Source organism: Plecotus auritus (genome assembly GCF_963455305.1).
Source record: "Plecotus auritus genome assembly, chromosome: 8".
Classification (NCBI taxonomy): domain Eukaryota; kingdom Metazoa; phylum Chordata; class Mammalia; order Chiroptera; family Vespertilionidae; genus Plecotus; species Plecotus auritus.
The window spans coordinates 32,447,874-32,461,169 of NC_137782.1; the positions used below are offsets into that span (position 1 = coordinate 32,447,874).

The 13,296-nt window shown below is 49.0% G+C and overlaps 1 protein-coding gene across 3 annotated transcripts in view; it reads right to left on the bottom strand.

The window, feature by feature from the left end:
* Positions 1-13,296, bottom strand: part of GNAL (G protein subunit alpha L) — a 100,827-nt gene that overhangs the window by 1,842 nt on the left and 85,689 nt on the right. For all 3 annotated transcript variants that reach the window (XM_080685271.1, XM_080685272.1, XM_080685273.1), the window contains 5 exons: positions 10,183-10,237; positions 8,405-8,478; positions 7,788-7,846; positions 7,332-7,452; positions 4,737-4,867 (listed from right to left, as the gene is read on the bottom strand). In XM_080685271.1, coding sequence (XP_080541397.1) covers positions 4,737-4,867; positions 7,332-7,452; positions 7,788-7,846; positions 8,405-8,478; positions 10,183-10,237 — 440 coding nt within the window. The remainder of the gene's footprint in view (positions 1-4,736; positions 4,868-7,331; positions 7,453-7,787; positions 7,847-8,404; positions 8,479-10,182; positions 10,238-13,296) is intronic.

The window sequence follows — 13,296 nt, forward strand, 5'->3', positions numbered from 1 at the left end:
ATCACCCAGAACCACAGGAAAGCTGGCTGAGTGGAAGTTCTACAACTAGAAGGAAAGAGCAAACAGCATTGAGGGGTGCACAAGCGCTGAAAAGCTGAGGTACGGAGGCGCACGAATCGGGGAGGCGCACGAATCGGGCTGGCGACGGGCGACTGGGAGCGCTGCTTTTTTCAACCCGAAGGGAGACAAGCTCCTGATTACTCTGAACTCCAGTTTCTGGGGAGACGTGGGGGACCCAAACTCCTAAGGGGAGAAGCTGGACTGTCTGCCGTGGGGTCGGAAAGTGAGGATGGCTTGCTTGCAGGGCTGCGCACAGGAATAATTGTTTACTGTGCTGGGGCCTGGGACATGGGGACGCAGAGCCGGCTTACTGGCAGCCATCGCTGTTTGCCACGCCCTAGCCTAGTCACGCCCTGAGACCCCGCCCCGCACAATCTACAAACCCACCCAAGCTCTAAGCAGCGGCTTTAGCATATGAATGACCTGCCCTAGCGCAGCTTAACCTAGCAAACTTGCAGCCCGGGTCAGACAGCTCCAAAACCTCCAAACTCCAAGCAAAGAGGAGAAAACTGTAGTTCTCGCTGTAGCTCCTGCTGGGTGGCCTCAGACAGTAGCTGACCTGCACCCCATTGGAGATCCAGAAGCCAGTGTGCCTAGTGGTCAGTGTGAGACACCAGATGTCAACTCCTCACATCCATAAGTGACACACTCAAGAGGCAGACTCAGTGAGCACCAAAGCCCCACTGAAAAAAGTCCTGCACCATAAGCGTGTCTCTAGCACAGCAGTTCTTCCATTATAGACACAGCGGGTCCTCACAGCCAATTGGCCTGGAGGTCAATTCCTCCCAGTGTACCAACAGCAATCAAGGCTTAACTACACCAAGACTTTGCACTCAGCCCACAAAGGGGTGTACCAAAGGCGTCCACCTCAGGTGATTGGGGAGGCTGAGCTACTGGCCCCTATAGGTCACCTACCACACAAAGCCACTCCATCAACACAGGGAAGCAGCAAAATGTGGAGACAAAGAAACATGTCACGAATGAAAGAAATGGAGGAAAGCAAACTACTGGACAACATAGAGTTCAGAACCACATTTATAAGGTTACTCAAGAATCTTCTAAAAACCGCTGAGGAACTTAGTGAGACCTTTAAGGATCTTAATGAGAATGCCAAAAAAATGGAAAAGGACCAGTCAGAAATTAAGCATATACTGTCTGAAATAAAGAATATACAGAAACTCAACTGTAGATCACCATACCCCAAGAATCAAACCAAAGATCTGAAATATGAGGAAACAAAAAACACCCAACCAGAAAAACAAAAAGAAAAAATACAAAAATATGAAGATAGTGTAAGGAGCCTCTGGGACAACTTTAAGCGTACCAACATCCGAATTTTTGGGGTGCCAGAAAAAGAGAGAGAGCAAAATATTGAAAACCTATTAGAAGAAATAATGACAGAAAACTTTCCCCACCTGGTGAAAGAAATAGACTTACAAGTTCAGGAAGCGCACAGAACCCCATACAAGAGGAATCCAAAGAGGACCACACCAAGACACATCATAATTAAAATGCCAAGGGCAAAAGACAAAGAGAGAATCTTGAAAGCAGCAAGAGAAAAATGGTTAGTTACCTACAAGGGAGCACCCATACGTCTGTCAGCTGATTTCTCAGCAGAAACTATGCAGGCCAGAAGGGAGTGGCAAGAAATATTCAAAATGATGAACAGCAAGAACCTACAACCAAGATTACTCTACCCAGCAAAGCTATCATTCAGAGTTGAAGGTCAGATAAAGAGCTTCACAGACAAGAAAAAGCTAAAGGAGTTCATCACCACCAAACCAGGATTACATGAAATGCTGAAGGGTATTCTTTAAGAAGAGGAAGAAGAAGAAAAAGGTAAAGATAAAAATTATGAACAACAAAATGACATCAAATACATACCTACCAACAAGTGAATCTAAAAATCAAGTGAATAAAAAATCTGAAGAACAGAATGGACTGGTGAATATAATAGAATCAGGGACATAGAAAGGGAGTGGACTGACAATTCTCAAGGGGAAGGGGGTGTGAGGGGTGCGGGAAGAGCTTGGACAAAAATCTTACACCTATGGATGAAGACAGTGGTGGGGGGGGGTAAGGGCATGGGGTGGGGTGGGGAATCAGGTGGAGGGGAGCTATGGGGGAAAAAAAGATGAACACCTGTAATAATCTGAACAATAAGGATTTATTTAAAAAAAAAAAAGACACATATGGCGACCTGGCCAGTGTGCTAAATGGTTAGAGCATTGGCCTGTGCACCAAAGGGTCATGGGCTTGATTCTTGGTCAAGGGCATGTACCTGGGTTGCTTGTTTGCTCCCTGGCCTGGGTCAGGGTGCATCTGGGAGGCAACCAATTGATGTGTGCCTCTCACACTGATGTTTCTCTCTCTCTCTCTCTCTCTCTCTTTGGTGGTAGGGGGATAACTTCCACTCAAATAAAATGACAGCATCTCACTGAACACTGGCTAAGCCCGCAGCTGCCTTCACCTTCAGCGGTCTCTAGAGGAGAGAAGACCCAGGTCTCCAGGAGCTGGCACCAGGCCTGTGGCTGTGGCTGCAGGGGTGGATCTGCGCAGCCCGGCCACATTCTCATTCCATCAGCCTTGTTCTTAGAAAGACCTCCTCTTACTGTTCCTACCACAGACGACAGCATCTGCAGCCCCCAATTAAAATCAGTGTGGCGCCCAGCCAGTGTGTCTCAGTGGTTGAACATCAACCTATGAACCAGGAGGTCACAGTTCGATTCCCGGTCAGGGCATATGCAGGGTTGCGGGGCTCAATCCCCAGTGTGGGGCGTGCAGGAGGCAGCCGATCAATGATTCTCTCTCATTATTGATGTTTCTCTCTCTCCCTATCCCTTCCTCTCTAAGATCAATTAAAAAAAAAATCAACATGGCACCCACTCTGATCTAGGCCCTTCTGAGCCTTTCCCCCCCCCATTCACATTCTGAGTCCATGGAACCAGTCAGTAGTTCTGAGGCCCTGTGAAGTTTATTTTCCTAAACTCTAGGCTCCAAATCAGCGTGTTCTCATCACTGTCTTCCCTTCTCTGTTACAGCCACTGTGGTCTGGGGAGCTCTGCAGGTGCTGAGTCAGCCCTGACCTGGAGGCCCGCCAGGCTTGGCCAGGGAGGGGCCAGGGCGGGCCTGGTGCAGAGGGGAGGGAGGAGTGAGCAGGGGAGGAGCACAGTGTGACTGAGGGTGTGGGGGAGGAGTGCGTATTGCTCAGGGGTGGGGGGAGGTGCAGCTTTTACTATTTCCTGGACAGGTCAGGATTGGCCTCAGCTTAAATCAATGTTGATCCTATGCATGCTTGTGAAGTGTTTCAGAAGTCCAGAGAGTTTTCTGGAAGGTTGAGTGACCAGAATCAGGGAGCCTGGGAGAGGAGCTACACTGACCAGATCCATAGCTGAGATGCGGGTCAGGACCAGGGCCCACAGGAGGGGAAGAGGAAGAGTGTGTCGGACCGGATGGACAGTGGAGGTGAGCTCCACAGTACTGACTGGATGGGTCAGGGAAGCGGGGCTGGTGACTGGGAAAGGTAAAGCGGAGCCGGTTGTCAGGAGACAGGAAATCCAGCAACAGAGAGGGCAGCACCAGGGGTGCTCTGAACACCCCCCTGGGCCAGGGGTAAGCCACCTTAGCCCCGGGAAGCACACCCCTGGGCTGGCTGAGGTCAGTGCAAAGAGGCTGATGAATTTTCCTAACTTCTTAGCTGGAGTTTCTAGGAAAGTCCCTTTCATTCTGCTCGATCCAGTTTGGGATTCAAATGTAAGAAGTGGTGTGATTTTGCTGTAAATAAACCTGTCCTCCGAGACACTGGTGGCCCAGGGTCTACTCAGAACTGCAGAGCAGCAGCTGGAAACAGCTCTGCCGGGCGGGGCCTTCCTGCCTTCGCACTGGAGTCCCATGTCCCAGGAACACCAGCAGACGGTTGGTCACCCTAATGGGAACCACCAATGTCGTAGCCCAAGTCACCCCTCGAGGCAAGAGATGTAAACACAGGGCTGAAAGCTCGGGCTCCGGAGGAAAGGTCCTCACAGGCTCCACCTGAGTGACCTTGAACAAGTGACTTTACCTCTTTCAGCCTCACTTCCCACAAGAAACAAACAACGAAAACTCCCACATAAGGTTACTGGGAGGGTTCAGCGTGGAGGTCAATGTAAAGGGCTGACTGAGGCCCAAGTGAGGCACCAAGAGGCAGAACTTACCCCAGCGGATGACATATTCACACCCAAACTGTCCTTTCTCCAATGGCACAGTTCAGGTGGAAAGTCAAACTGCAATTTTTACAAATGGAAGCCTACCTGGATGGACATCTTAAGACGCTCCTACTTTAGGGAGGGGCAGTCGCCAAGAGGAGTGATTTTAATGAACTGAATGTCCTAGCAGGGGTCCTCAAACTTTTTAAACAGGGGCCAGTTCACTGTCCCTCAGACCGTTGGAGGGCCGGACTATAGTTTAAAAAAAACTATGAACAAATTCCTATACGCACTGCGGGCCCCGGACGAGTTGGCTGCTAAGCAGGACAGGCAGCGGCACCCGACGGGCCGGATAAATGTCCTCGGCGGGCCGCATGTGGCCTGCGGGCCGTAGTTTGAGGACCCCTGAGCCATCAGAATGGTTGGAAATATAGGGCTACTGAACAACGAAGTCTTTTCCTTAATCAGGGGAACCTTGTTTTGAAACCTTACCATCTTCAGGAACAGTATAATTTGCATACTCGGGGAAATAATCCTCAATTTTTGATTTCCCTGCCAAGACTTTCTCTGCCAGCATATCTTGTTTGTTCAAGAACAAGATGATAGAAATGGTCCGCAACCACCTGAAAAGGAGAAATAAATACACGCATTGGACATCCACTCTGTGGGAAAGAACAGCAATCACAGGAGGGACTCAGGGACAGGACTTAGCATTGCCTGATAGACCGGTATCTCCATCCCGCACTCGGTCTCCAAGAAAGACATTCTTATAATGGTAACTAAGTATAGCAGCTGACTTAGCAGTTTTAGCACCTTCTACCTTATCTGCCCTGGGGACATACACTTACTGGTACCAAAGCTAAGGATTACTTATGTAATAAATACACTTGGATTATTTATGATGGGTGTCACTTACTAAGAAAGTGTCAGAAAACTAGAAGAAGTTACAGCGTTGTTAATAAGATACAGGACTCATGAGCTAATTGCACAGAACATAGTTGCGGCTGGCTTGGTTTTTCCTGCCACCTCTGAGCAGGTCTGAGTTCTCCAGACGTGGGCAGAATGTTCATGAGATCTAGATCTAGATCCTGGCGCTGGACAGGTCAGGCTGGGGGCGGCGGGGAGGGGAGGGGGGCTCAGGCACCGTGGAGGTGCAGGCGGGAAAGTTCTCTGTCTCATTTAGATAGATGCTGAAAACTGGCTTAACACGAGTTCAGGGTGCACATCAGCAAAGCCTTTAGAAATTCCATTCCTTCTAAGGAATCAAGCTGATGATTAGTGCTCAGGAATCTTACTATGAATTAGAAACACAACCCATTCTTCCCCCAAATGGAAATAGCCTTAAGGATTCTTCTAGTTAAAAAATACAGAGCCCTGGCCCTGACTGGTGTGGTTCAGTTGGTTGGACGATTCTATTCTTGGTCAGGGCACATGCTTAGGTTACGGGTTTGATTCCCAGTTGGGGTGCATGCGAGAGGCAACCGATAGGTGTTTCTCTCTCTCTTTCTCCCGCTTCCTCTCTCTAAAATAAAAAAAATCCTTGGGTGAGGATTAAAAAAATACATAGTCCTTATAAAAGTGAATTTTTAATGTAGAAAAATTAATACATAGGAAAAAATAAAATGTAATCACACCCAGAGATAACTATTAGAATGTTTATGTTTTTACTTTTCGTTTTTTTTCTATCCTCACACATATTTATCATGTTTATAAAAATAAGTTCAAGGTGTTTTTAAATCTGCCTTTTCATTTAACAACATTGTGGTCATTTTCCCATGTGACTGTGTGTGTGTGTATATATCTATATCTATATCTATATCATCTTATCTATGTCTATGTCTATATCTATATCAATATCTTATCTATATCTATATCTATATCTATATCTATATCTATATTATATCTATATCTATATCTATATCTATATCTATATCTATCTATATCTTTATGTATTTTAATGACTCCAACATATTTCTGTGTATATCCAGTATTTCTTGACTCTTTCTTTCCCACTCACTGTCTTAATCAGGGGTCTTCAAACTTTTTAAACAGGGGGCCAGTTCACTGTCCCTCAGACCGTTGGAGGGCCGGACTATAGTTTAAAAAAAAACTATGAACAAATTCCTATGCGCACTGCGGGCCCGGGACGAGTCGGCTGCTAAGCAGGACAGGCAGCGGCACCCGGCGGGCTGGATAAATGTCCTCAGCGGGCCGCATGTGGCCCGTGGGCCGTAGTTTGAGGACGCCTGGTAATAGTATAAAAATAAGAACAGTTGTTGAACACTTTATCAGAGAAATACTGGCCTGATGACCTATTGGCCTTTTGCAAGGACAGCTTATGTGTCTGACCTCCATGGTGCTATTTCTTCCCAAATATTTCGAAGACACTGATTTTTACCTCCATGTGCAGCATTTGGTGTGTGTGTGCCATTCGCTCCTGTGCAGCAGTAAAACTTTCAGACAAGACTGTGCTTTTGAACTGTAACTGGTCCTAGGGGTCACCTCGCTATATGTGGATGCTTAAAATGGGCACTTTCTGAATTCTAAAAACCAAACCAAACCAAACCAAACCAAACCAAACCAAACCAGTTTTGTACCCTCGATATAATCTTGGGCTCTCAAAACAGAGATTTAAATTTTCTTCACAGCCCTGGCTGGTTATCTCAGTGGTTAGAGTGTTGGCCCTTGCACCTAAGGGTTGTGGGTTCGAGTCCCAGCCACGGGCATGTACATGGGTTGCAGGTGTGATCCCCCACTCCAGCAACCAATTGATCTCTCTCTCTCTCTCTCTCTCTCTCCCCCTCCCTCCTTCCACTCTCTAAAAATCAATGGAAAAAAAAATGTCCTTAAGTGAGGAATACTGAATTTTCTTCACAAAGCACTAGCAGAGCTCCATCAAGGAACGGTCCATGTTAAGTATGTCTATACGTGAGATGGACTAAAAGAGATACTTCTTGCAGTTTTGGATTTACCAGTAAGGAATGAGTGACTATATCTGGAGAATAATATAAAAGGGAGCTGAGTGATACTTTTAATGAAAGAAAATTTGCAACCCAGTGGTGAGACTGAACTTATTATTTTTATTACCTGTTGTTCCAGATGCTTTCGAAAAGGTCCAGGGACTCTCTCAGCCTGTTGGTGTTGTTATCTTCCCGAATCACCATGTTGTAGCTACTGCAGGCTGCCACGTAAATGATGGCGGTGACGTCTTAGTGGGAGAAGAGAGGAAGTTAGATGTCACTGGGGGTGATGACAAAGTACACACCTAACTGCTACCATATCCAGGGCGATTTTCAATCCCTGACCGCGAGGAAGACTTGAACCAGCACTGTGTGTGTGTAACGGGTCCTTCAGCCACGTGCCCGGCCAGGAGTCCACCCATATTAGCAAATGGCAAATGGGAGCTGGGGATACTTAAATTCCTTACTTATGAGAATCATATTTAAGGCATTTTATAGATGATCTCATTCAAAACTACTTAAACACAGTAGCAGGAGTGAGGGGAGAATTCATCCCCTTTTCTTGAGGGAGCATAGAAATCACCGTTAAAGCACTGGATCCATTTTCTTCTCTCGTCCCTCTGGCCACCGACATCAAACATGCTGTGGAAGGAGGAGAGGAGGATAATTACTTGGGATGTGAGGACGCACCCTGTACTCTGCGCTCTTCTTCACGCTCCCCGCCTGCAGCAAGCCTGTGCGACCTCGGCCCGTGTGACCTTGGCCTGCGTGGCCTCGGCAGGCTGCTCAGGCAGCCCCAGGGGTGCACCAAGGAGCCGGCCTGGCGTCCACAGCCAGTCGTTTCTCGGGTCACAGCCCTGGCCCTGTGATCATCGGGTGGCTCGGGCTCCTCTTCTCAGGGCGGCCTGTGCGGTGCATCCCTCTGCCCGCGTTCCTGGCTGCAGCTTCTCTCTACCTGCCCCACCGATGCCTGGGGTCTCTCTCACCTTCGCAGGCCTCCCAGACTTGGACTCCTCCCTTCCCTACGCTCACTGCATGCACTTCAGGACCACGCGGTCACATTTACTTCTCCGGAAGGATGGCAATACATTTGGGATTCTGCTGGGTCTCCTGGCCCCACGCCCAATAGGCCCCAGAGGGCAGCAGGGAGGGGTTCCTGCCACAGCCCCGCAGCAGGCCTGCTCCCAACAACACACTTACTGAAAGTTTACTTTGTCCACTTGGAATCGTGTCTCAAAAATCCCTGATGTCAGAACTCTGCATCTGAGAAGGTCCTGGAGCAGGAAGAGAAAAGCAGACCAAGTGACACCATTGCTCTCCTTCCGAAGGGAAGGAAGCCTGGGATGCAAGCATAAGGGAGCTTTTCAAATAGCGGTTTCCTCCATTATAAAAGAAGCAACAGCGCAGTAATTAAAACTCAGACAGATGTGCTCTGTCTCCCTCCCCAGCTCCCACCCCCGAGAAAGTCACAGTTAATGCATTGGTTTGGCCTCAGAGACTTGATAGCTGTGCTTTTATTTTTTTTAGGATTTTTATTTTTAGTCACTGATGAATGTAGCCACTGTTGTGCTCCTGACAACCACATCCCTACCTTAAGGTTGTGGGTGAGATCCTGCCTGCACTCTCCTGATATAACTGAGAGCCAGCTGCTCTGGGTTTAGAGCCATTTGGGTGAGAAGGCAAAGGAAGTGCAACTGCATTCACAGATCATGGATGCTCTGGACTGGGTGCTAATTGATTTAAGATTTCCTCTCTTCCCCGCAGACTTCTCTGCTTTCATAGATAAAAGATGATTGTGGCTGGGAGGGGATGAGAAAGCCATCATTTTATAAGCGGACACCTCTCATACCTTTGCCAGATGTCAGGGTATTTTTTTTTTTTAAATATATTTTATTGATTTTTCAGAGAGGAAAGGAGAGGGATAGAGAGTTAGAAACATCGATGAGAGAGAAACATCGATCAGCTGCCTCCTGCACACCTCCTACTGGGGTTGTGCCCGCAACCAAGGTACGTGCCCTTGACCGGAATCGAACCCAGGACCTTTCAGTCCGCAGGCTGACGCTCTATCCACTGAGCCAAACCGGTTTCGGCTGTCAGGGTATTTTTTGATCACAAATCCATTGTGATGTTAGTGAAGCAGACACTGCAATCTCTCCGGAAGCTGGGAGGTGTCCTCCCCTCTCAGCCTGAAGAGAGGTGCTCAGGACAGCCTCATGGGAATGACTCAGGGCTAGGAAGGCTCCATTGCTCTGCCAGATAACTCTGAGTGCTCGCTCAGAGTCAGCCCCAGAGACAGGTGGACTTTGAGGGATGGAGAGGAGCTCAGACCTCCAGGACAAGCGCACAGAAGAAAGCCTCCCTGAGATCCCCAGGCAAGGCCCTCCAGGGGACGCAGACACCGAGTGTTGCAGAGGCAGTCTGAACGGAGCCCCCTAACTTCTTTGGAGCTCACTAGCTCTAGAGGCATCCAGAGGGCGCCTAAACTGAACAATGAATGGTTCTCCAAGTCTACAGATGCCTGAGGGACAAAGGTTTGGGAGCCATGGAAGGTCCCTCTCTGCTACCTGCAGAGGGGTAAATTTCCTGGCTCAACCCCTGGAGGAGTGTGCTGTGGTTTGTGACTCAGACCAGGGCCAAAAGCAGAATGGGCAGAGTTTATGAAGCAAGGGAGGCAAAGGTTTAGTTTCCTGTGGAGAGCTCCAAGAGGAATGGGAATTGCTTAGACCTATTCCACAAATAACATTATTTTGATATTGGGAATGTAGAAATTTAGTACATTTCAGAGAGCTAAGTCAATGGGCCATTAACAGGGCATAGCAAACATACCACCTGTACATGCAGGGACAACATAATTTGCAAGAAGTAGTTATTTGAAGAAAAGTTTCCTTAATCCATTTTAAAAGCATCACTGAATAGTACTGGCAATTTCTTTGACCTCCCGAGGCTCCAGCAGGTGGCTCAGCTCTAACTTCACGTACCTGGTCTGTGGGGGTGTAGTCCACCAGGCTGACGCTGTCGATTCTCTCCAGGAAGCTGAAACGAAAGCCAGCAGTGCTCAGGAAGTTCTCAGATGACCTCCTCCTGGGTTGTGGGTGACCCCGGGGACAGCCACGCCAGCACAGGACAGGCAGCAGGAGCCGAGGGAAGCTCCCATTTTCCTTCCTGCACGTGTGTCTGCCCAAGTAGCATAACAGTCCTGACTGAGGTAGTTATGCTACCACAACTGCCTTCTTTGACCTTTTCCCTCTGCCTTCCCTCTTCCCTCTTGTCCAATGTTGTAGGGTAGGGGGTGAGGGACCACTCAGAAATGGGAAGGGGCACAGACTTCCTTCCAGGGCTAAGCTAGTAGAGGAAGGCCATGGTGGGATGTAAATACAAAATGGGAAGTGAGAGATGTTCCTTTAGCGTAGTAAGTTCCTGATAAGGTCTGAAACCTTAGGAGTGTGCGTGTGTGTGTGTGTGTGTGTGTGTGTGTGTGTGTGAGAGAGAGTGTGTGTGTGTGTGTGTATGTGTGTGAGAGAGAGAGAGAGAGAGAGAGCGCAGGTTTAATCTGGGGTGCCCACCTGGTGGAGGCTATAAGATTGGTCCCAGAGGTGTGATATGATACACAATAGGAGGCAGGGAGGAGGAGTAAGTGGCAGGAAAGGAGATCACACTGCACCTGCACGTGGCAGACAGACGCGGGTGCTCGCCCTCCGCTGCACCGCTCGCTCACCCGGCAGAGGCACCCTGTGCATCTTGTCTGAAACAGCACCCTTGTCCACCTCCATGCCAACCTTGCTTTATTTTTCTACAAAGTGCTTAGCACGACCTGATAATAAACCTTATTTGTTTATTATCTGTTTCTGCCTACAAAACGCAAGCCGCCCAGAACCGGCCTTTGTCTGGTTGGCCCAGGTGTCCCCAGCACCTCGTGAGACCTGATCCCTGATTACTTGTCTGATGAGTGACGTTTGCTCCCCTCCTCCTCCTGGGGCTGGATGGAAGAGGTAAGCGAGCTGGTGGCCGAGAGGCCCAGCCCCAAAGGACACGGATGTTCAAGACCCAGGAGCTGGTGGTCAGAAGGCCACCTGAGGGAAGAGTGGGCAGCGGGGCTTCAGAAGGACAGGGGAGCGTGAGGAGAGGGTGTGGCCGCAGTGGCCCAGCTTCTCCTGCCCGTGGGTGCCCCATGGCCAGGGTGAGGCTCTTACACGGAGGAGAGTGCATGTGACATAGACAGGGACAGGGTCCGGCTCCCCTGCCTGGCCAGCACTGGATGGTTTGGGTGCCGTCACTGGGTATGGGAAGTAAAGCAAAGATCAGGCCTTCTTCTAAGCCCTTGAATTGCGGCATTCTGCATAGCACAGAGGTGTCATCTCCCATCTCCACTCGTTCCCCCACTAGCCTGCACTGCAGGTCTTAAGATGCTTTCAGCACGGGCAAGAGGAGGCCAAGGACACAGCAAGACCACTTAACTCCCTTGGCCACCTTCACTCCTGGCTAAGGATAGCCCCAGTGTCCTGCTGCTGGGATGGCATTTTGGTGCCCCTCCATCCATGTGCCCTTGATTTGGCACAAGGCCCGGCTGCTCCAGAACCAAGACCTACCTTAGAGCTGCAACAAGAGGCAACCAACTCCGCGGCAGGTAAGCCACCGGCAGAACATAGCAAGGGGCAAGGGTGGGTCTGCTGGTGTTAGAGATATCCTCTCAGAGACAAAAGGTGGTGAGGGCAGTGTCCAAATGAGGCCATTTCAGCTGGCAGCCAGGGCCAGGCCCACGCCAGGGGAAGCAGCTGTGGAGGGAGGTGCCTGTGACTGCACTGCCTGCTGCAGAGTTATAAAAGAAAGTCACCTGCTCCTGGAGGGGCAGTGCCACTGAGAGGCCAGAGGGACCCTGATCTGCCTGCGGCCTTTCCGGGAGATGCTGCTCCATGCAGACCAGAGGTGGGTGAATGGGCTTGGAGTGCGGAGCTGGTGCCTGAGATGGAGCAGTTTGGACAGAGTGCAAGCAACTGGGGAAATGCCACAGGGGGAGACCGCCTGGGACCTGGAGAAACTGAAGGCCCCAGGTTTGAACACCACCATGCAGTTTGGCTAAGGGCTTGCTGGTCTTGAATTTGGTGAAGTACACACTGAGTTTCTGACCATCCAGCAGGAAAGGAGCCAAAAGATTCTGTGATGGAGGAAGAGGTTTCTGCTCCTGGAAAGGGAGCTCTGGACTGTGGCCCAGACCTCCAGGAGGGTCTCAGATGGGGAGCTGAGCTGCTCCCTGCCCCCAACCCCAACCCCAACCTCAACCCATGGGCTACAATAACTTGATTCAGAAAGGATCTGTTCTCCTGGCTGGGGACATATAATACTGACCTGTGACACAGAAACCAACAGCCTCTGATTAAAAGGGCTGGAAGGAACTAAAAATTAAACGAAACATGAAGCCTTTGGTTATAAAGTTTAGGAAGCAACCAATTTCTATCAGGATGCAGAGAGGGTGGAAGGAGGTGGGTGACTTGATTAACTTGTTAATAAGCAGTATAAGTAGAAACAATGGAATAAGGCTAAAAAAATACTGATAGAGGGGATTAAAGACCGCCTCCCAAAGGAAGTGGGGGGTGTACCTTCCTGAATGCTGCTAAAAATACGTGGTTCTGAGATGTCGATGACAAAGGCAAAGATGTCAAGTTCTTTTCCCATCCTCAGACTCCAGGATTGGTATTCAGGTTTTTTCCAGCTCTGATGCTTAACCATCTAAGGGAGCTCTGAGAAGCACCAATGAACATTTCCAAGAGTATCTCCTGAATTGTTACTGGTGCTGACTGGTATTCTGAGTGCACAGGTTTCAAGTTTGTACAATAAAATAAAAAGTGAACATTCCCCCTGCATGTGAATGCACCCCCCCAGTTCTTTGAGACACTCTCTGAGGAATAAAGGAATAAAATAAGAATCTATAAATTTCTGCCACATTTTGCCTCCGTCTTTGGTTCAATCCACATATTTCTCAGCATGTTGTAGAAGTACTTCAAATCAAGGCTCCTAAAATAATATAGAGTGTCCCCCAAAATGTGTACACACACTTTGAATAATTATAAAGGCAATGCTTATTAAAATACATTTCA